General features: G+C 32.4%; 1 protein-coding gene across 1 annotated transcript in view; it reads right to left on the bottom strand.

The window, feature by feature from the left end:
• Positions 1-22,092, bottom strand: part of LOC145280122 (cilia- and flagella-associated protein 299-like) — a 41,772-nt gene that overhangs the window by 5,671 nt on the left and 14,009 nt on the right. The window contains exon 4 of the mRNA XM_080131879.1: positions 7,573-7,715. Within this exon, the coding sequence (XP_079988005.1) occupies positions 7,573-7,715 (143 nt within the window). The remainder of the gene's footprint in view (positions 1-7,572; positions 7,716-22,092) is intronic.

Below are 22,092 nucleotides of genomic sequence, written 5' to 3'. Positions count from 1 at the left end.
CAATTACACGATTCTATTTTGAGAACTTATTGGATAAATATTTTAGGAATTTATCGGATAAATATTTTGAGATCTCATTGAATAAAAAAAATGGGATCTCATCGGATAAAAAATTTTGAAAACTCATCAGATAAAAATTTTTGAAACTCATCAAATTAAAAATTTTGGAAACTCATCAGATAAAAATTTTGCGATCTCGTCCGATAAAAATTTTGGGGAACTCATCGGATAAAAAATTTTGTGATCTCCCTGGATAAAAAAATTTTGGGAACTCATCAGATAAAAAAATTATTATTTCACTGGATAAAAATTTTGGGAACTCGTCGGATAAAAAATTTTGTGATTTCACTGGATAAAAAATTTCGGAAACTCATCAGATAAAAAATTTTATGATTTCACTGGATAAAAAAATTTTGGGAACTGAGCGAATAAAAAGTTTTGGGATTTCATCGGATAAAAAATTTTGTGATCTAACTGGATAAAAAAATTTGGGGAACTAATCGGATAAAAAAATTTGGGGATTTCATCGGATAAACATTTTGTGATCTCACTGAATAAAAAATTTGGGGAACTTGTCGGATAAAAAATGTTGTGATCTCACGGGATAAAAAAAATTTGGGAACTCATCAGATAAGAAATTTTGGGAACTGATCGGATAAAAAATTTTGAGAACTGATCTGATAAAAAAAAAATTTTGGACCTTATTGATAAAAAATTTTGGCATCTTATTGGATAAAAAGTTTGGGGAATTATCGGATAAAAAGTTTGGGATCTCATCGGATAAAAAATTTGGGGAATTGTCGGATAAAAAACTTGGGATCTCATCGGATAAAAAATTGGGGATCTCATCGATAAAAATTTTGGGATCTCATCGGATAAAAAATTTGGGGAATTATCAAATAAAAAATTTGGAATCTCATTAGATAAAAAAAATTTTGGGATCTCATCAGCTAAAAAATTTTGGGATCTCATCGGATAAAAAAATTTGGGATCTCATCGGATAAAAAATTTTGGGATCTCATCGGATAAAAATTTTGGGATCTCATCGTATAAAAATTTGTATCTCATCGTATAAAAATTTGGGGATCTTATAGGATAAAAAAAATTATCTCGATACATCCATGCATTTTATATGAGGTTTTGTATGTCGGTCATTTATTTCATTGGGTCAACTTTAGTGTATGTACAGCAGATATATCTACATGGTATCTGCTAACTAGTGCGACATTCACCCTTGTCGTGTTGATTCGGTTTTCTTCGAAGTATTAATTTTCTAGGGAATTAAAGAGAATTAATTTCACAAGTGGCACCCGGTTAGAGAAGATAAAACCCTCATACCAAACCCTTCCAATCGTACCCCAAACTTACTCACATCTGGAAAACCACATTGTACGCAATTATACATTATCATGTGATCGTCTATTATCTGGACTCTGCTAATAACCGCCATCTTGAAATTCGTTTCGCATCAAAATATGTTTTTGAATAAGGACGACAATAATAATTCTAACTTACACTTAAGATCCATAATTGCTCTTATCGCCTTGTTTGTCACATAATGGACCTATGAAAATGTTTCTTTAATATTGTCCTTTTAGAATGGTCATTTTGAGAAAGGCATAGGGTACTCTGTAAAGCACTATTGCCCGAGGTCAACTGTATCAAAGAGATCCCTTCTCGTAACACGTGACCAATGTCAACAAATCAGAGCCGCCGATATATTTCAGGCGCAACCTACCCTTTCGTTTCCTTCATATGAATAAATGATACCATCTCACTTTGAAAAGATATCGTTGCCAAGTAATATTTAACAACCCAAGAGAATTGATCATGTGCATGCCTATCTGCTTGATTTGAATGTAATCTTCACGCATAGCGACAAATATAAATTGACTTCTAACTGGACTTTTTCCAATTCTTGTTATCGCCATAGGCCAGAGTGAGATCATTGTGGTTGAGGAAAGTCGGAGGAGAGGGGACACTCATCCATCCTTAGCGTCAACAGTTTTCTCTCACGACCTACTTTCATAACAGTTCTCTATAAGGCGCAAAAATAAATGGTCATCTTATCATCATTGTGAAATAATTGGATTGCCGAACTTCTGATTTAGATCAAAGTGTAGTTTCTGACCTGATTCGATAATTCATCTTTTTTTGTAATCGCTCAGTGAAGGAGAAGTCATTCTAGACAAGGACAATCTATTTATTTATTTATTTATTTTTAACTAGCTGACTGCCCAGCGTTGCTCGGTCGTATAATACGTTTAAACATGATATTTTAATTTATGCCGGTTGCGTAGGTATTATTATAAAATCAATCTTCTATTGATTATTATATATTACGAGGAATATTTTTTCCGGTGTACTAACTCGTAAAAAAAAAATTAAAAAATAATAATGATAATGTCGTTTATCAAATTCCGTCTGTGTCTGTTTACAATATCGCGTAAGCTGATATTTGGTTTGACAATGAATGCCCTGGAAAAGTCTTTTCTGATTAATGTTTAGTTTTAAAATATGTAAACGAAGAAATAATTTTCGGCGATTTTAAATCATGCCTCTTCTTTTATTGTAAATTGAACTCATTAATAAGAAAAAATTAAAATAAAATGGCAAGGTACACCGGTGATAGAACAGGGAATCATTTGATCTGTAGTCGAATGCTCTACCATTAAACTATATCACCACATTATAATAACTCTGTTTTTCCAGAAGAAAATCATTTGATGAGTGTTACAATATTTTTAATGAATAATGGGGTAGTTATTTAAATTGCTGCCCACATCAACAATATTTGGCACAAGGCCGGGGAAATCGGGAACCCCGCAGGCTCCCCTAAAGAAGGAGCACTCCTGCAATTTTAAAAATTGCCTGAGTAACCCCGTCGGCATTCCCCGGTCAGGGCGCCTCAGGCAGCAAGCAATAAACTTGCCCCACCGGAAAGCCCGGTGGAAAGGCCTGGGAAGCGGTGTACTTCAGTCCAACAGGTGAGGGGCCGGGAACCGGCCCCTCACCTGTTGGGCTAAGTGTCAAGTGACGAATCCTTGACTGGTACTACCCTGTCTCCATGCAGCCGGAGCCGCTAGGAGACATCCCATCAAAAGAGGGTTTTAATGGGGTAGATATTTATTTGCTGCCCACCTCAGCAAAATGTGGCACAAGGCCGGAAAGTGGGAACCCCGCAGGCTCCCCTAAAGAAGGGGCACTCCTGCAATTTTAAAAATTGCCTGAGTAACCCCGTCGGCATTCCCCGGTCGGGGCGCCTCAGGCAGCAAGCAATAAACTTGCCCCACCGGAAAGCCCGGTGGCAAGGCCTGGGAGGGTGGACCTCCTAGGTATTACCCAGGCGGTGTACCTCAGTCCAACAGGTGCTGGGCCTGTTCCCGGCCCCTCACCTGTTGGGCTGAGTGTCAAGTGACGAATCCTTGACCTGTACTACCCTGTCTCCCTGCAGCCGAAGCCGCTAGGAGACATCCCATCATCTCAAGAGATTAATGGGGTATGATCTCGCACAGTTGGGAGATTCTATTTATAAACGATGCTGCTAGGAACTAACGAATCGAATTAATTCACGTTCTACTACCAACCAATCAGAAACAAGAATTGCTCCATAAATATTAAACCTTTCTGTAGCAATTTCGCATATGTTTTTTTCCGTCTCGACACGGTAAGAATCTTTTGCTCTGTGGATTCCAACTCGAGAACTGTCTACTGCAAACCAGTCACCTCTCAGGACTTGTGTAGAACAACGAACCATCGGAAACTGTTCTGAAACTAATTATCTTCCTTGGCCGGGATCACGTAAAATATTCCCCTGTAAAATTTATTCTTACTTAAAGATCAAATTTTTTCGATTTTTATACTTATCGGATGAATGAATGAATGAAACATATCTAAGAACACTGCCAGATATATAAATTAGCTTTGTGTGAAATTTGCAAAAGACAGATTTAGTCATTTCGGAAACTCACATACATAAAGTAACTTGTATATAATAGCAGATGATAGAGATGGAGATATTTGTCTGACTTCAAAGTGTCACTTGTAGAGGCAATGAATTTGCACCACATTAAAAAAAATACCTTTTATCTAATTCATGGAAAGATAAGTAAATAAAAACAGAGTTGCTATTTTAAAATAGTCGAAGCGATATATATATGATCATTATTTATAATCTATATCGCTATAAAGTTGAGATTTTTCCCGCTCTGACATTGATATCAAAAACCTACTTGTTTTAGTGAAAAATTATTTAAACAAACTCCTTAATAAACATGCTAGCGACTACATGAAGGTAAGCTAATTTGCATATTTCTTTTAAAAACGAACGTTAATTAATTAATTATTTATTTTTATGGTTTCTTTTTAGATGATTCGTTTCATTTAATTATTACGCTTAATTCTACTTATGCATAATTTCTACATTCTGCATAATTGTGTAGAATTTAAGATGAAAACGTTCTAGCGCACAAACAGTGCTTTAAACAGAAACATTCATTATGAACGAGCCCCTGTGATATCAATGAACCTACTGTTGATGTTATAAGCCATGCCCTTCAACTAATGCAGCGATAAAACTTCTAAAATGCATTTGTGATATTAGAGTGTATCAATTAATTTGGGTAAAAATCGGATTCTTCCATCTGTTATTCGATTTTCTCGATGATCGATGTTCGATACTTACTGGGAGCATTCTTATACAAAATCTATCTATCTAAGAACACTACCAGACACATAAGGTACATTTATGTGAAATTTCAAAGCAATCAGCCAAGCCATTTCGGAGTTTATAGGGAACGAATTCACGCACACACTGCCTTATATATATATATATATATATATATATATATATATATATATATATATATATATATATATATATATATGTTTCGTGGTTTAATTTTAAATTCTAAAAAAAATATAGAGAGAGGCATATATTCGATTTAAGAATTTATTGCTTGACAAAGGAATATATAGAAAGGGTTATTTAAATTTCCTTAATCCACGGATTTTCAACAATGGCTCATATCATCAGAGGAAATGCTTCAAGTAATATCTATCAGGATTTTCATCTGAATTCTATCAGTATCTTATCTCGCTTATATATATCCTGGAGATCCTGTGTTTTCTTAGAAAGTCGCCCATTTTTTATTTGGACGCATTTTTTATTTATTTATTATTTTTAAAAACAGTAATACCTACCCACACGCGTGTTTTCGGGGTTCTACCCCTCTTCAGTGTAGCTTGACGGTTGTTAAGATTCGAACCTCGGACATTATGTATTTCAGCCCAGCGTCTTAATCCATTACGCTATTATGCCATAGACAATTTACTGTTAGTTTTTATCGTTTGTCTATTTACGTAGTTTTGTTGTTGATTTTTTTAAATATTTTTAAAAAAAATTTTTTTAATTGCCTATGGCATCATAGCATAATAGATTAAGGCGCTGGACTGAAATACATAAGGTCCGGGGTTCGAATCCTAACAACAGCCAAGCTACGCTGAAGAGGGGTAGAACCTCAAAACACGTGTGTACGTAGATTACTGTTTTTAATAAATAATTAAATAAAAAATACGTCCAAATAAAAAATGGACGACTTTCTAAGAAGACATTAACTTTAATATCGTTTAAAAAATCAACAACAAAATCTACGTAAATAGATAAACGATAAAAACTAAACAGTAAATTGTCTATGACATCATAGCGTGATGGATTAAGGAGCTGGACTGAAATACATAAGGTCCAAGGTTCGAATCCTAACAACAGTTAAATGAATTAAGAAACAATAAAAAAAAAAAACACCGCAATTTTACCCGTCTCATATTGTAACCTGCGTCTCCCAATCACGGAAGCCCTACTCAATTGCGTAAACAAACCGACCATCAATCAGGCTCAACATGAGGGGGGGGGCTTAAATGCTTTTAATGATGTAAAAACGATTTTAATCGACTTTTTCGATAAATTCATTAAACACAGTTTTTCATTTCATCATTCGCCCGAGGACGACTCATGGAAGTCGAAAACATTTGCGACTATGGCAAATTTCTTTTTACACTTGAACAAAATGTTTCAACATTGGAACAAATGGATTGCAAGAAAAACAAACACGAATTATCCCTACTGTTTAACGAAACATGCATAAGAGCAAAAAATGATGCCTAAATATACTAATAAAGATACTTATATGCATGGTATCCTGTCATAAGATATTGTTAACAAGAGAAACGCGCCTTGACAGGTTTTAATAGTGCAGACCGTGTGATAAGGAGCTATGATCTAGAATGTGTGAAGCAAGCATTCTCACTGAAACATGAAAGCTGATGAAGTAGACATTCTAACTTAAAATTTGAAGGTCGATAAAGCACGTATCTTCACTCGACCTATGAAGGTCGATGAAGCACGTATCTTCACTTGACCTATGAAGGTTGATGAAGCACGTATCTTCACTTGACCTATGAAGGTCGCTGAAGCACGTATCTTCACTTGACCTATGAAGGTCGATGAAGCACGTATCTTCACTTGACCTCTGAAGGTCGCTGAAGCACGTATCTTCACTTGACCTATGAAGGTCGATGAAGCACGTATCTTCACTTGACCTCTGAAGGTCGCTGAAGCACGTATCTTCACTTGACCTATGAAGGTCGATGAAGCACGTATCTTCACTTGACATCTGAAGGTCGATGAAGAACGTATCTTCACTTGACCTATGAAGGTCGCTGAAGCACGTATCTTCACTTGACCTATGAAGGTCGATGAAGCACGTATCTTCACTTGACCTATGAAGGTCGATGAATTATGGGTCACGAAAAGGCGTTGCCCATGTCTGCTCTAAAATGTTTGAAGCAAGCATTCTCACTAAAAGTTGAGGGTTGATGAAGATAGACGAGTTTTTTCATGAAAGCCGGACAAGGAGAACTATAGATTGGAACTCATACGAGCACTTGCCATGAAAATAATGATAAAGCAGAGACAGGCTTGCAAAGTCTCTTCTGTGGGAAAGAGTGTTTTTTGAGCTTCTCAGTATTTTCTGAAGAATTCCAATTCGCCACTCTAACTTAAAATCTGAAGGTCGATGAAGCACGTGTTCTCACTTGACCTCTGATAGTCGATGAAGCGCGTATCTTTACTTGATCTCTGAAGGGCGATGAATCAAGTGTTATCACCTGATATTTAAAAGCTGTGATGCAAAACTTCACAAAAAGCACTCGTCTAGCTTCAACCACTATCAACAATTTCTTACTCTCTATCTGTAACTAAATCTCAACGCAGATTCCATAAACAAAGCTGTCACTGAACTGTGGAACTGTGTTCTGCTTGCATGCTTTCCAGCTGACTACAACATGGTCAACAACGTTCAATTCAATCAAGTTTTGGATGTCTTTCCCCTTTAAATAATCAAATTCTACCCAACTTCCACCACCAACGATCACTAAGCTGTTGTCTCCGTGACCACCTTACACTCGTTAACCTTTACCTTCGAGTGGCCTTCAAGCCTTGATAAGCGTTCACTCACTTGTAAAAAGAAAAGTTCTTAATTGAGACCAGGAGATAAAAGAAGCAAGACTTCTTACCTGAGATCTGTAGGTCTAGGAAGTAACCGTTCCTTCTCCAGAAAATATAGCTCGAAATCTTCCTGTTCTAACCGGTGGGCATAATCGATGTAAGCGGATACTTCGTGTCCACGGGAGTTCTTGTCTCGGATGAAAATAATTGTCTACAAATTATAAAATAATAACATACTATATATATATATATATATATATATATATATATATATATATATATATATATATATATATATATATATATAGATAGAGAGAGAGAGAGAGAGAGAGAAATAAAAAGGAACTAACCGAGTTATGCGTTCATCAACGTTTCGTCTTTATTTTGAGAGGAAGTCTCGAAATAAAGACGAAACGTTGATGAACACATAAATGGTTTGTTCCTTTTTATTTCTCTATTTTGTCGGAATAGTATTTCCATTAGCTGTATTAATTTTTCAACAATTTTCCAAAAAGGTTGAAATACGACTTCTCCACTTTTATTTTTATTTTTATTTTTAGAGAGCTCGGAACTTTTTAGGTTCTTTTGTCTTTGGAGAGCTCGGTCTTTTCTTTTTTTTCTGTAGCGTCAAACAGTTCAGGGTCGCCTGACGAAGTCTCATTGACTGAAACAGATGGCTGTTTGTAGCGACCAAATGTAACCGTTTACCCTCAAATAAATAATAATAATAATAATAATAATAATAATAATAATAATAATATATATATATATATAATATATATATATATATATATATACACGCACACATATATTATATATATCAGTGTATAATAAGGCTGTAGCAATGTCGAATATCGATGTATTGCAGTGATGTGACGTATGAACATAAACAGAAAAACAAAGGAAGATCTTGTTGATTTAATAAATTTTCATCAATTTATTTATTTTTCTAAAATGTCTTGCATATATTAATTGGTAAATATGGATTTGCTGTTTAATAATACCGGAATGGTAAATGCCTTTTGTATTTCGTAAAACATTTTGTATTCCTATGCGTAATCAAATGAGAAATACAAAAATATATATGAGCACATTCATATATATTTTTTAGATAACTATTTAGTTGTATACCTACAGACAGCATTGTTTAATGCTTATGTAATCATCAGTGTAGGAAGTGATAATTACTACCAGTCGGGAGATTGAAACCCGGTCACAAAATCACCCTTATCTTCTAAGATTAGCTTTCTACTCCAATGTCAATAATAAAACAAATTACTGGTAGAAATCCAGCCAATAAAATTTACGGACCGTGATGAAATAATAACATTATTTAGAAAGCTATTCTTAACGTGAAGAGGGAAGTTATTTGTTAACTATTCTGTACTTTCACCTAACAATTTAATAAATAATTTAATGAATAAATAAATAAATAAATAAATAAATAAACTTTGGAAATTGAAACTCTCTCCGAAAATTATATTACTGATGAAGTTTATATCAGGAAAAGTATCTGACCAAACACCGTTTGCTGCTAACTTTGAATAGGATACTGTTCTGGTTTGCCAATATTTATAAAATTATCATTGCTGTTGTTTTGTTTTTGTTTGTTTATGTTTTCCCCAATTCGCAATTATAACTTTTTTGTTGTGAAAGAAAATTAGCTATTAATAGCAGGGAGACCCGACGTTGCTCGGGATCGAATGATAATTAATAAATGTTTCACACTTCAGTATATTTATTGTCATTGAAATCGGTGAAATCGTCCATTTTTCAATCAGATCGATTGATTGTCTGCTCTACTTGGAGACCCATTGCGGTACACCGGGAAGAAGCTTCACATGCCTCTTCACAGTGACTTAGTCCACAATACATTGTAGTCTACATTGCAAAATAGAGAAGCTAATGTTGATGTGCTAGTGCTTTGATAATGGTTTTGCTAGGGTTATAAATTGTGATGAACAGTCAAACGCATAGACATACAACAACAATAAATTTTTATAGTCCTTATCCCTACTTCTCTAAAGACTTTTCACACTGGCTTGCTAAAAGAATCGGTCAAACTAATAAAAAACATTTTCAGTTTTATGTTGACCGTGATTAGCCCCTATTTAAAAAGCCTAGCCCCACTCCTACCTATTTAAATGTCTACTAAAGATATTTATTTAATTTTATTTTGGAGGAGGATTTTAAAGTAGAGAAATGAGAGCATACCCCATACGTTTCTACTTTTCCGTTGTGTTGTCAACGTGCAATTTTTACCCATTTATTCACTGGTACCACTTTTGCCGGTGCCATTTTTATCGTACCATTTTTTCGGTGCCATTTTTATCCGTACCATTTTTATCTGTGCCTTTTTACCTAAATTCGTATTAGAATATAAGTTGGATTTTTTTTTAATAATAAACAGTTTTTCATGCGTAATTTTATGTTTATTGGCTAGCTAAGTGTATAAATGTTCTTGTAAAAATAAACGTTATTCATTTTTATTCTATTAGGAAAATATTTTCCCGGTACGCCACGGAGAGATTTATCAAAAAAGTTAGTTTTGTTTTAGAAGCAAAACATCGACCCCACCTCTGTTATTGGATTTAAAAAATAATAAGCGTGTTTTTCTGTGTAATTTTATGTTTATTCGCTAGATAAAAAATGTACAAATAAGTTTTTTTTTCTGTAGAAATTTGTTTATATGACGGAATGAAATTTGGCACACTGACTAACCAAAATGGCGGGTTGAAATCAGTCGTGCTGGCGTCCAAAAAAAGAATTACTGATTATTTTACATTAAATTTATATTCGAAACTGATCACCCCTCTTAAAAACATATTTAGGATGTTATGTGTTGACAAATGTTAGCTGATAATGCCACAAAAACATAATCGATTTTGTCGCAAGATCTGATTTTTTTTTCAAATCAACTAAGCACTTAAATCTGACCTGACAGAGAGAAACGCCCGCCATTTACTGATTCAGCAAAAATACTCTAAATCAGTTGTAGAAATCTAGACATCATTTAAAAAGTAAAATAGTGTTGCCTAGTGTAATTGATAAGTATTTCACCCCTTTATGAAGTAATTTATAATTATTTTAACCCTTTAAAAAAGATATTTATAAATTTTAGTTTACCCTTTTAAGAAGTAATTTATAATTATTTTATCCTTTTATAATGAAATTTATAAATTTTATGTTAACCCTTTAAAAAGTAATTTATAAATATTTTACCCTTTTAAGAAGTAATTTATAAATATTTTACCCTTTTAAGAAGTAATTTATGATTACTTTACCCCTTTAAGAAGTAATTTATAATTATTTTACCCCTTTAAGAAGTAATTTATAATTATTTTACCCCTTTAAGAATGAAATTTATAATTATTTTTCCCCTTTAAGAAGTAATTTATAATTATTTTACCCCTTTAAGAAGTAATTTATAATTATTTTACCCCTTTAAGAAGTAATTTATAATTATTTTACCCCTTTAAGAAGTAATTTATAATTACTTTACCCCTTTAAGAAGTAATTTATAATTATTTTACCCATTTAAGAAGTAATTTATAATTATTTTAACCCGTTAGAAATAATTTATAATTATTTTACCCCTTTAAGAAGTAATTTATAATTTTTTTACCCATTTAAGAAGTAATTTATAAATTTTACTCTTTAAAAATAATTTATAATTATTTTACCCCTTTAAGAAGTAATTTATGATTATTTTTCCCCTTTAAGAAGTAATTTATGATTATTTTACACTTTTAAGAAGTAATTTTTTATTATTTTACCCATTTAAGAAGTAATTTATGATTATTTTACCCCTTTAAGAAGTAATTTATAATTATTTTACCCCTTTAAGAAGTAATTTATAATTATTTTACCCCTTTAAGAAGTAATTTATAATTATTTTACCCCTTTAAGAAGTAATTTATAATTATTTTACCAATTTAAGAAGTAATTTATAATTATTTTAGCCCGTTAGAAATAATTTATAATTATTTTACCCCTTTAAGAAGTAATTTATAATTTTTTTCCCCATTTAAGAAGTAATTTATAAATTTTACTCTTTAAAAATAATTTATAATTATTTTACCCCTTTAAGAAGTAATTTATAAATATTTTGCCCTTTTAAGAAGTAATTCATATTTATTTTACCCCTTTAAGAAGTAATTTATAATTATTTTACCCCTTTAAGAAGTAATTTATAATTATTTTACCCATTTAAGAAGTAATTTATAATTATTTTAGCCCGTTAGAAATAATTTATAATTATTTTACCCCTTTAAGAAGTAATTTATAATTTTTTTCCCCATTTAAGAAGTAATTTATAAATTTTACTCTTTAAAAATAATTTATAATTATTTTACCCCTTTAAGAAGTAATTTATAAATATTTTGCCCTTTTAAGAAGTAATTCATATTTATTTTACCCATTTAAAATATAATTTATAATTATTTTACACGTTTAAGAAGTAATTTATAATTATTTTACCATTTTAAGAAGAACAGTGTTTTCCTTTTGATTCCGATTTATCTTGGTCCTGTTTCCAAGTTCTTTGGGAATGTTACTTATGCTCCTCGTAGGAGTCCTACAATTATTGGTATTATGTTTTTGTTCTGCAGGTTCCATATTCCTTTTAGTTTTTTAGCGAGTTCTGCATATCTGGTTTGTTTTTCTGTCTTTTTGCTCTTCACCCTGTGGCCTGCAGTGACGGCTAAATCTGCAATTTTTGTATCTCCATATACCTAAGAATTTTCTGGTTTCATTTTTTAGTGCAGTCTCCTGTTTATGTTTGGACCGTTTGCTTGCATGTTTGATGTGCAGTTATTTGCAGAGCTTCCAGTGCATTACCTTTCCCATGCGGTCGTGCTTGTCCTTACATTCCTTTTGAGCTGATTTACTGCATTCCCTTATTATGTGGTCTATCGTTTCATCATTTTGTTTATAGAGTTGACATTTACTCTTTTCGTCTGTTTTATCTATTTTAGCTTTAATGTGGTTCGTTGTATTATTATTATTTACTCACTAGGAGTAGGAACACAGGTCATCATAAAAAATTTCTTTTTAAGAACAACTTGTGGTGCTCTCTGGAGCCTGAGTGACAAGTCTCCTCAGATTTCCAGTACTCTCCACCTTTGTCGATAACCCTTGGAAAGTAATTTGCATTTTTGCAACAGTCGCTGACAATTGATTTCTTGTAGCAGTGACCATTGGTCATCATTGGAATTTGGATAGCAATAAACTTCCTCAAGGTCCCAATCCTTTTTGCCCTCATCCAGCGGAGGTCTGGTTAGTGCTTTCTTTCCCCGGTCTTTCTGTCCTCCTTGACCCTCAATTATTTGATGTGGCACTAGTTTATAGTGACACAAGAAAAAGAAGGAGGGATAGTATACACTTCTGCAGTTTCAGTTTTCGTGATTCCATTTGGTGTTTCTTTGGGTTTTATCTCTGTGGTAGTTTCTATATGCCCAGCTAGTACCTGTGGAGCATGCGTTTTAGTTTCTGCATTCAAGGATTTCCTTAATATTTCAGCCATTTTTATCATTGTTATCCACTGTATATTTTAAGTCATCCCCCGATTCCAATCTCTCCTATTGTTTTTTCAAAGTTTTTCGGTATTGTTCCTAGTACTTCTACTATTAACGGTGGCATCTTGACTTTCTTCTGCTTCCAGATCTTTTTGAACTCTCTGGTGAGGTCAGTGTATTTGCACTGCTTTTCCGTCTCCTTTATCTTCACTCTGAGGTCTGCTGGAACAGCAAATGCGGTAGGACTTTTCATTCTTGTTTACTATTATTATTATTATTATTATTATTATTATTATTATTATTAATATTATTGTTGTTGTAGTTGTTACTATTATTAATATTATTATTATTATTTTTACTATTGTTGTTGTTGTTGTAACTATTGTTATTATTATTATTATTATTATTATTATTTTTATTTTTATTGTTATTATTATTATTGTTATTATTATTATTATTATCATTATTATTGTTCTTCTTCTTCTTCTTCTTCTTCTTCTTCTTATTATTATTATTATTATTATTGTTATTATTGTTATTGTTATTATTATTATTTTTTTTTTATTATTATTGTTATTATTATTGTTATTGTTGTTATTATTATTATTGTTATTATTATTGTTATTATTATTATTGTTATTATTATTATTGTTATTATTATTATTGTTATTATTATTGTTATTATTACTATTGTTATTATTATTGTTATTGTTATTATTATTGCTATTATTATTATTATTATTGTTATTATTATTGTTATTATTATTATCATTATTATTATTAGTATTATTATTAGTTATTGTTATTATTATTAATATTGGTTTTGTTATTATTATTATTATTGTTATTATTGTTGTTATTATTATTGTTATTATTATTATTGTTATTATTATTATTACTATTATTATTAGTTATTGTTATTGTTATTATTATTATTATTATTGTTATTATTATTGTTATTATTATTATTGTTGTTATTATTATTGATATTATTAGTATTGTTATTATTATTGTTATTGTTATTATTATTGCTATTATTATTATTGTTATTATTATTATCATTATTATTATTATTACTATTATTAGTTATTGTTATTATTATTATTATTATTGTTATTGTTATTATTATTATTATTATTATTATTATTATTATTGTTATTGTTATTATTATTATTATTATTATTGTTATTATTATTATTGTTGTTATTGTTATTATTATTGTTATTATTATTATTATTATTATTATTATTATTATTATTATTATTATTATTATTATTATTATTATTATTATTGTTATCATTATTAGTTATTTTGGGGGACGACTTAAGAAAAGTTTATATTCATATTTCCGAGATTTCGTATTTAGGCTTTACTTAAAAATGAAAAAAAAAGACAAAACCATAAAATACGCTATTTCTAAAATATCTATGATAAAAGCCAGTCTACAATTTAATTAGATTCATCAACCAATCGTAAGTTCTTAAAATATAATTATTAAACTTTTGTTCGCGCGTGTCAAGAAAAGGAAATGGAGTAGAGAAACGAGAAATGGCAGTCCGGCATGTAGATAGAGAAAGAGAAAGAGGGTTGAAATCAGTTAAGCTGCGGCGCCATATTAGCAGTAAGCTACGCGGAGTTGTTCTCATGCACAAGTTGTAGATACGAGTTGTCTGGTTGATTGACCAAAGCAAAAGGGGAAAAAAGAGTGAGAACGTCAATCCAGTTCATGGAGAGAGAAGCGTATAAAGTGTACATACTGTCTGTTAGCTTTTGCCCCACATAGTAGCAGGTGGCATGAGGCGCACGGGCGAGCATGCCCCAAAACGGAGGCAGCTGGTTCATCGAACACTCGGCTCGGAAGGTGAGTCGGAAAATGGCAGGAAACAGCTTGTCTCTTGCTTTTATAGTTGTTTCTGGTGGTCTTTTGCGTATGTGTGGATTTCCTTTGAAAGGGGAAGTGACATTGCCCATGTGTGCGTACGTGTGCGCGTATGTGAGTACATGTGTGTACGTTAGTGTGTGTATGTATACATGCGAGATTAGAAAGGGCTCGTACAAACTAAGAAACTACTGATAAAAACAAGTACTCATTATTGAAAAAACTCTTTATACTCGTGAATAAATAATCTTTACTTCTTATTAAAGATATGCTATTTTTAATTTCCATATTAATATTTTTATATGTTTATTTTAATAATTAGCATAAGAAAAAACGAGAAAAGGAAAATTATTAATTTAAATCTAATTTTCGATCTTAACCTACTGTAAAGCAAGCAACGTCTCAAGGTAGATAACTGAAATTTTTCTTAGAAGATATATAAGAGTTATTCCCCCTGAATGTTTAAAATTCAATACGTAACAGATCTCTAAAAAAATGCTCAAGTAAATACAATTTGGAATTAGCCACTATATATATATATATATATATATATATATATATATATATATATATATATATATATGAAAATATGAAATTATTATATGTACTTATATTTTAATATCATTATTCATATATGTATTATCTATTATTTATAATTAATGATTCCCATATGGAGTTAATTTTTTTCCGTTTCTGTTGATTCGTTATTTTACAAGACAACCTTGGAAAACATAGTGTTATTGTCAATTTGCGTTTGTAAATAAAAAAAAACAATCGAGGAATAAGAGAGAGAAAATATAAAAAGAGACAAGGAAGAAAAAAACTCGAAAGTAAAAATTAGAAATCTATATTTAAGAATTTTTTGTTTATCTGACTATAGCTCATTTTTTTTATTTTTCAATATTTTAACCTACTTCGCTTCAAACACCCCACTCGGCACGACCATCCATCTTCACCTCCTAACCTCACCAACATCAGACTTTAAAAAAAAATGCGTCTATATTCATTCTTCTTTTACTCATGCATTATGTTGAACTTTTCTCCAACAATTACTATTAAATCTTTCACAGTTATACAACTGCAAACAATCGCACATACGACTTACTATTGTCGAAATTTTATCTTGCTTCCAGATAAATTCAACGCTAAAGGAACTAACCTGAAAAAAAATGACAGCATGGAATAAAAAAGGGGAGGGGTAAAGAATAAAATATAAAGGTCTTGCTTTGAAACGAAGAAGAGATTTTATTCACAATAAATTTAGTTGCAAATTTTTCCCTTTGCGGGCATTAAACTTATGAAAGGCCAAAGTAACATGTAATGAAAAAATAACACTGGTTCTTATAATGAAGATGGTGTATCCATTAACGAATACAATAATAAGATTCAAAATAGTATCTCCTAATCACACTCGCATATGAAATAAATTTTAGGAGCGTACTCACAAATTGAAAGCCAGTCAGGCGCGTGCCTTTTTTTCTCATTTAAAGTCCTTTTAGAATTTTCTCTCCCTTCATGTTTGCGTGCAAACCGTAGACACACAGATGGATTTCAGAAGCAAGACCGCGTCGCTTGTCCGGGGTTTTCTTTACCGGGTTTTCTTCTTTGCAGGAGGTTCCAAAATTCCTTGTCACATAAAAATAAGGTATTTTCTTTAAAATAATTCCACTCCTTCTAAAATACGTGAAAACCCATAGTCACGTAGATAGTTTTCAGAAGTATGTCTCGTCACATACCCAAGTATTCTTGCCGGGTTTTCTTCTTTGAAGGAGGCTCGTCAAAATTCCATTTTCAGCGCTGGGCAATGAAACAAACGTCCAATCTCTACGTCAGCGGAATTTAAAAAAAGCAAGAATCTCGCGCTGGGCTTGTGACGTCATCACAGAGCTAGCATTTCCCTTTTCTCCAAATTAAAGGGAGTTTCGTACAAACCCAAAATGTACGAAACTAAGAATCAAAAAAAGATACAAAATACAAAAAATCAAATACAAGAACCAGATAAAAAATAATAAATGTAAACGGGGGGGGGGGCACCATTATTGGTACAAAAAAATTTCCAACACTATAGATAGATACACTTACACCAGATTATAAACAACCGTATTTGCATATATTCACCGACGAGGGTCGTTCCAAAAGTAAAACCTTCTACTTTTTAACTCAATAAATTGAAGGGCTACAAAAACAGGAGTGGTACCATTAAAACAAACAAGCTTTTGTGGTCTAGAATATTTTTTCTACATAGCCAACACCATTCTCAATGCACTTTTGCTAAGAATCCAATGATATATCTTAGTCCATTTCTTAATGTCTCATACCGTCAATATCTACAACAGGGAGATGAAACCTTCCTTGTAATCCAAACTTAACAACAAACTTGCAGCTCCGTACAAATTTCATTCCAGAATATTTTCGTACTTCCTAGATTTATGTTAGTTTTTCAGGTTTGTTTATATCTGCTTTTCTGTATCCGTTTATTGTGTTTAATTAACATTTAGTGCGATATACTTTTATGAGGCTATAAACCAAATGATACGTCACTTTATTTAGGGACTCCCTTCTCAGGTACCTCCACCAAACGGACATGCAGGAAAACACCCAATAAATCTACATCTTTCAACCAGATGTGGACGAAATAAGAAGAGAGATGAAAGCCTGAAGTATTAGTTTTGTTTTTCTATGAGAAGGGTGCTAGTACAGATGTTAAACCGGACAAATGCTGATTAGGTTAGAATTAGTGAAGTTAGTTTAGGGTCAGTTTAAAGTTAGTTTGGAATTAATTTAGTGTTAGCGCTAGTTTGGAATTAGGTTGGAGTTAGGGTTTGCATAGAGTTTGTTTAGGGTTAAGGTTAGTATGTAATTAGTTTAGAGTTAGAGCTAGTTTAGGGTTAGTCTATAGTTAGTTTAGGGTTAGGGTTCGTTTATATCTAGTTTAGGGTTAGTTTATAGTTAGTTTAGGGTTAGGGTTAGTTTAGAGCTAGTTTAGGGTAAGTTTATAGTTAGTTTAGAGTACAGAAATAAGCAGTCTGCTTTTTGGCCTGTACAACAACACCAATAATCAAGTAGGACACAGATCAGGCATCTTTATAGTGATCACTAGTTGCCAGTTGGAGAAAGTGGAGGTGATCCGCTAATTAAGACTATAATTGGTGAATGAATAAATATATATATATATATATATATATATATATGTGTGTGTGTGTGTGTGTGTGTGTGTGTGTGTGTGTGTGTGTGTGTGTGTGTATGTGTATATATATATATATATATATATATATATATATATAGTTTGGTAAAAATGGTAATTAGTAAAACCTGAAGAGAGTGCTCAATACTATTGCAGAGCAAATATCCGTTGTATTTTTTATTACCGTTTTATCTGTTCGGTTGCCGGACCATATTTACGAGCAATTGCCCTAGAAAGGTTGCCTCCATCGAGAGATTGGCTAATCCTATGAGATATAACTGTAAGCACATCTGATGTAGATCTAGCAGAATGGAAACCATATTGAGTGTCACTAAGGTTATTTTTGTTGAGATGGTTGATTACTTCTGTATTTAACACAGATTCCAGCAACTTACTCATGACGCACAGGAGACTTATTGGCCTGTACTGAGAGGGGATGAGCGATCACCTGAATTCCTAAATACAGGGCATATTGATGAAATTTTCCACGGAGATGGGAAACTATTCTCCTTAAGACAACGTTTAAACAGTTTTGTAAGTATGGGCGCTAGTTCAGGTTGAAGTTTTTTGAGTACTATAATTGGAATAGCGTCAGAGCAAGTTGCTTTACTGGAATCAAGGTTTTTGATTAGCTTGGCAACATCACGTACAGATATACGTATATCACATAGCGTGTTTTCTGATACAGGAGGAAATATTGGGGGTTGCCGCTTATTCTTAGGTTTTCATTAACACCCCCACCCCAAACCGACCGCACACACCCAAATACACCCGGGTACCCACCGATTTTTAAAATTTTAATATCGAAACAGGCTTATTTAAGCCATTTTTCACGTGTTTTTTTTTTTTTTGGTTTTTAGTTTTAACGTTCGTTTTTCTGTTTTCGTTTTTGTTTTTGTCTTTTCGATTTTTACATTTAACATCATTTGTTTGTCTTATGTTAGTTTTTTTTGTGGGTTTTTTTTTTCGATGTTTTGATTACTGAAAAATGAACATTCGAGGGGTATCCGGGGAGGGGGTTCCCGGGTACCCATCGAATGTTCGTTTTTCTGTTTTCTTTTTTTACTTCACTTATTCTTAGGTTTTCATTAACACCCCCACCCCCCTCCAAGCACTCGGGCAACGCCGGGTACCCCCCCCCCCGCTAGTATATATATAAATATAAAAGTTAACGTGTCTGTGTGTCTGTTTGTGTGTCTGTCTGTGTACATTTCCCTACGCAATAACCCTGTCAATTTTTAGTCTACAGACTCAAAATTTGATATACAGGGTATTGAGATTTGGGAAAATCTATGTGATCTGTTTTCGGCTAGAAATTTGACTCTTAAGGGGTCAAAGTTCAACGATTTGAACTTTGAGAACTCTACCAAACTCCTCCGACAATTTTGGATTTTAACACTTGACATTTTAGATATATGTTCCTTGGACATGGTCTAACTTAATAACTTAATTTGAGCCCAAAACAATAAATGTTAATGGTCATAATAGGGGTCAAAGTTTTCAAAAAATTGACCTCTGCGGTCTCTACAAAATAACTAAAGACAATTTCTGGTCTAAAAATTTGAAATTTTACATAAAGGGTATTCAGAGTTAAGGCAAGCTTTTTAATTGGGTTGGGTCGAAAATTTGAGCTACAAATATATAAATCTATGCATGTATGTTTGCATGTCTGCCTAAAACTTTCGACAGAGGCGATGGATTTTCACAAGATCAGTATCGTTTGAAGCTCGACTCTTCAGACGACAAATACCGAAAAATTGGCTAAAAACATTAATTTCTTCACTCTCAATTGGGCACTTTTCTACAGAGAGGGATTGCTTTCTTTGCTGATATTTTGGAAAGTTACCCCTCTTTTCGATTGTCTAGCCTTAATTTAAACCTACGTTACTTCCGGTTTGACCTTGGTCGAAACAGCAAAGAAGTCACGTTTTTTTCATGTTCTTTTCCTCCTTTGCGATACGAGTTCGAGCCTGCCTTCCTACTACCACTTATTTTTTTTTTTTGGCTCAACACACACCTTCAAACACCCGGGCAACGCCGGGCACCCATGCTAGTATATATATATATATATATATATATATATATATATATATATATATATATATATAAAGATATTTCAATCTGTGCACAAACTGGATGAACATCTTTATTTGTGGTGATTTTTATCTCGAAAGAAAAATGCAATTTTAGCAGGAAAGAAATATACTCGAAAGTAAACACTGAAAGTTGACTTAAGAGAGACAGCTTTGGAAGAGAAGGAATAACAGTAGTGTATATTAATTGAAACATTTTACCTGATGTAAAGTGGGAAAATATGTTCTGCCAGCACGTTGCTAAGATCTATACAAAATAAAATGGCTGCCGCCATGCCTTCTCTCTATATATAGCTATCAAGGGAGGTCATCCCTGGTTACTTCCCGTAATCAGGGGAGATAACTCCACAGGCACTTCCTGTTGTCAAGAGCAGATGACTCTTTCATTTATACACCTAAGAAAGTAACAATGGTATACAATAGAAAATGCTAAATATTCAGAATAAGGGGATTAAGAATTTGTTTTGTCGCAAGAACTTATCTTAATGAAAATTGTTCGGGTAACAGCTTAACATGCTTGGCTCTGACAGTCTGGTCGTTTAAGGCATAGAAGGAATGGGTTTCGTCTGTAAATTCCCTTTTGGGAGATACTGTTACAAGGCAAAGTCAGGTCGATATCAAATGAAATGGAGCAACTAGAAAAGAACAACGACTGTCTCCGATCGTGTTCGGTGGGCTTTGTCGCAATACAATCAAACCACCATCCAGGAAAAAGATGAAAAAAGAATGGCGCGTTCAGCATTTGAGTTTATATAGTCTGTCTTACATGACCCATAAGTGATCAGGGATTGATTACCTTTTAACCAATCCATGTGGCACTTCAAGAAACAATGGCGACAACCACTGATCAATCTATGAAAGTTTTATAAATTCTAATACATTAAAATAAAATTGCTAGATGACTCAGTCTTTGTTTTGCCCCTCTTTAAAACTTTTACAACGTTGGATTAGGGTCATGCTCTACTAATCCTATGGTCGCGACTCACATTATTTCAATTATATAAATAACTATACTTCCCTGCGCAAAAATATCTATCTTATTTACGCCTGCAAAGTCGTTTTATTGCTGGACTCGAGCCATTAAAAATGAAAACTTAGAAAGGCGGAGCCGAAGGGAGGAGAATCATGCTGAGGAGGTGTGAGGAAGGGGAGGAGGAAGAGAAGGAGAAGGAAGAGTTAAAATACATACAATCACCAGATGCAAATAAAATTCAATATCAACGGAAATTGAAATCAACGGAGGCATAGTATTGAACTATTGAACGATTCCAGTATTTTTCCCGATTCGAATACAATTACAGATTCCAATTCTGATTCTTTATTCATCAATAAATATTTAACTATGAAATGGTTATTTTGTGCCGTTTACCGTAAAATCACAGCTTTATGTGTATATATTTTCTCAAATGTAAAAACACGCATGTAAGTGGGGTGGGGTGATCAATAGATTTTAGTTTTGCTGAAAGTTTAAAATCAATAAATATTTATTATTTTATTATTGCTATCACCAGTCGAAGTTACATTTTTAAAACAAAATTAAATTTAAAATATAATTAAAGAATCATTTTTGGCACAAAACAAAAGACTAGATGTAACCCACAGGTGTTTGCACAGAAACAAATATTTAATTTCACGCACTAGAGCGGATTAGGAGAAAAAAATGCAAGGGAAGTAATCCTAGATAAAAATTGATACCACGAGAGTGACCTCTCCTGCATCGAGTTATATAATACGAATTCAAACATTAAGCAAACAAAAAACAATATTAAAATAAACACGCATAAATATAGGAATAAAATTATATAAAATTATATGATAATTGGGAAAAAAACAAATAGGAAAAACAGGGGAAATTAAAACAAAATAAATAATTAATGAATAAAAAATAAAAATACGAAAGTACGGGTTAAAACGGA

The sequence above is a fragment of the Euprymna scolopes genome, chromosome 7, assembly GCF_053919585.1.
Source record: "Euprymna scolopes isolate OS-2025 chromosome 7, ASM5391958v1, whole genome shotgun sequence".
Lineage (NCBI taxonomy): Eukaryota > Metazoa > Mollusca > Cephalopoda > Sepiida > Sepiolidae > Euprymna > Euprymna scolopes.
Note: the sequence above shows the minus strand (reverse complement) of the source record. Positions and strands in the feature narration are given on the sequence as shown.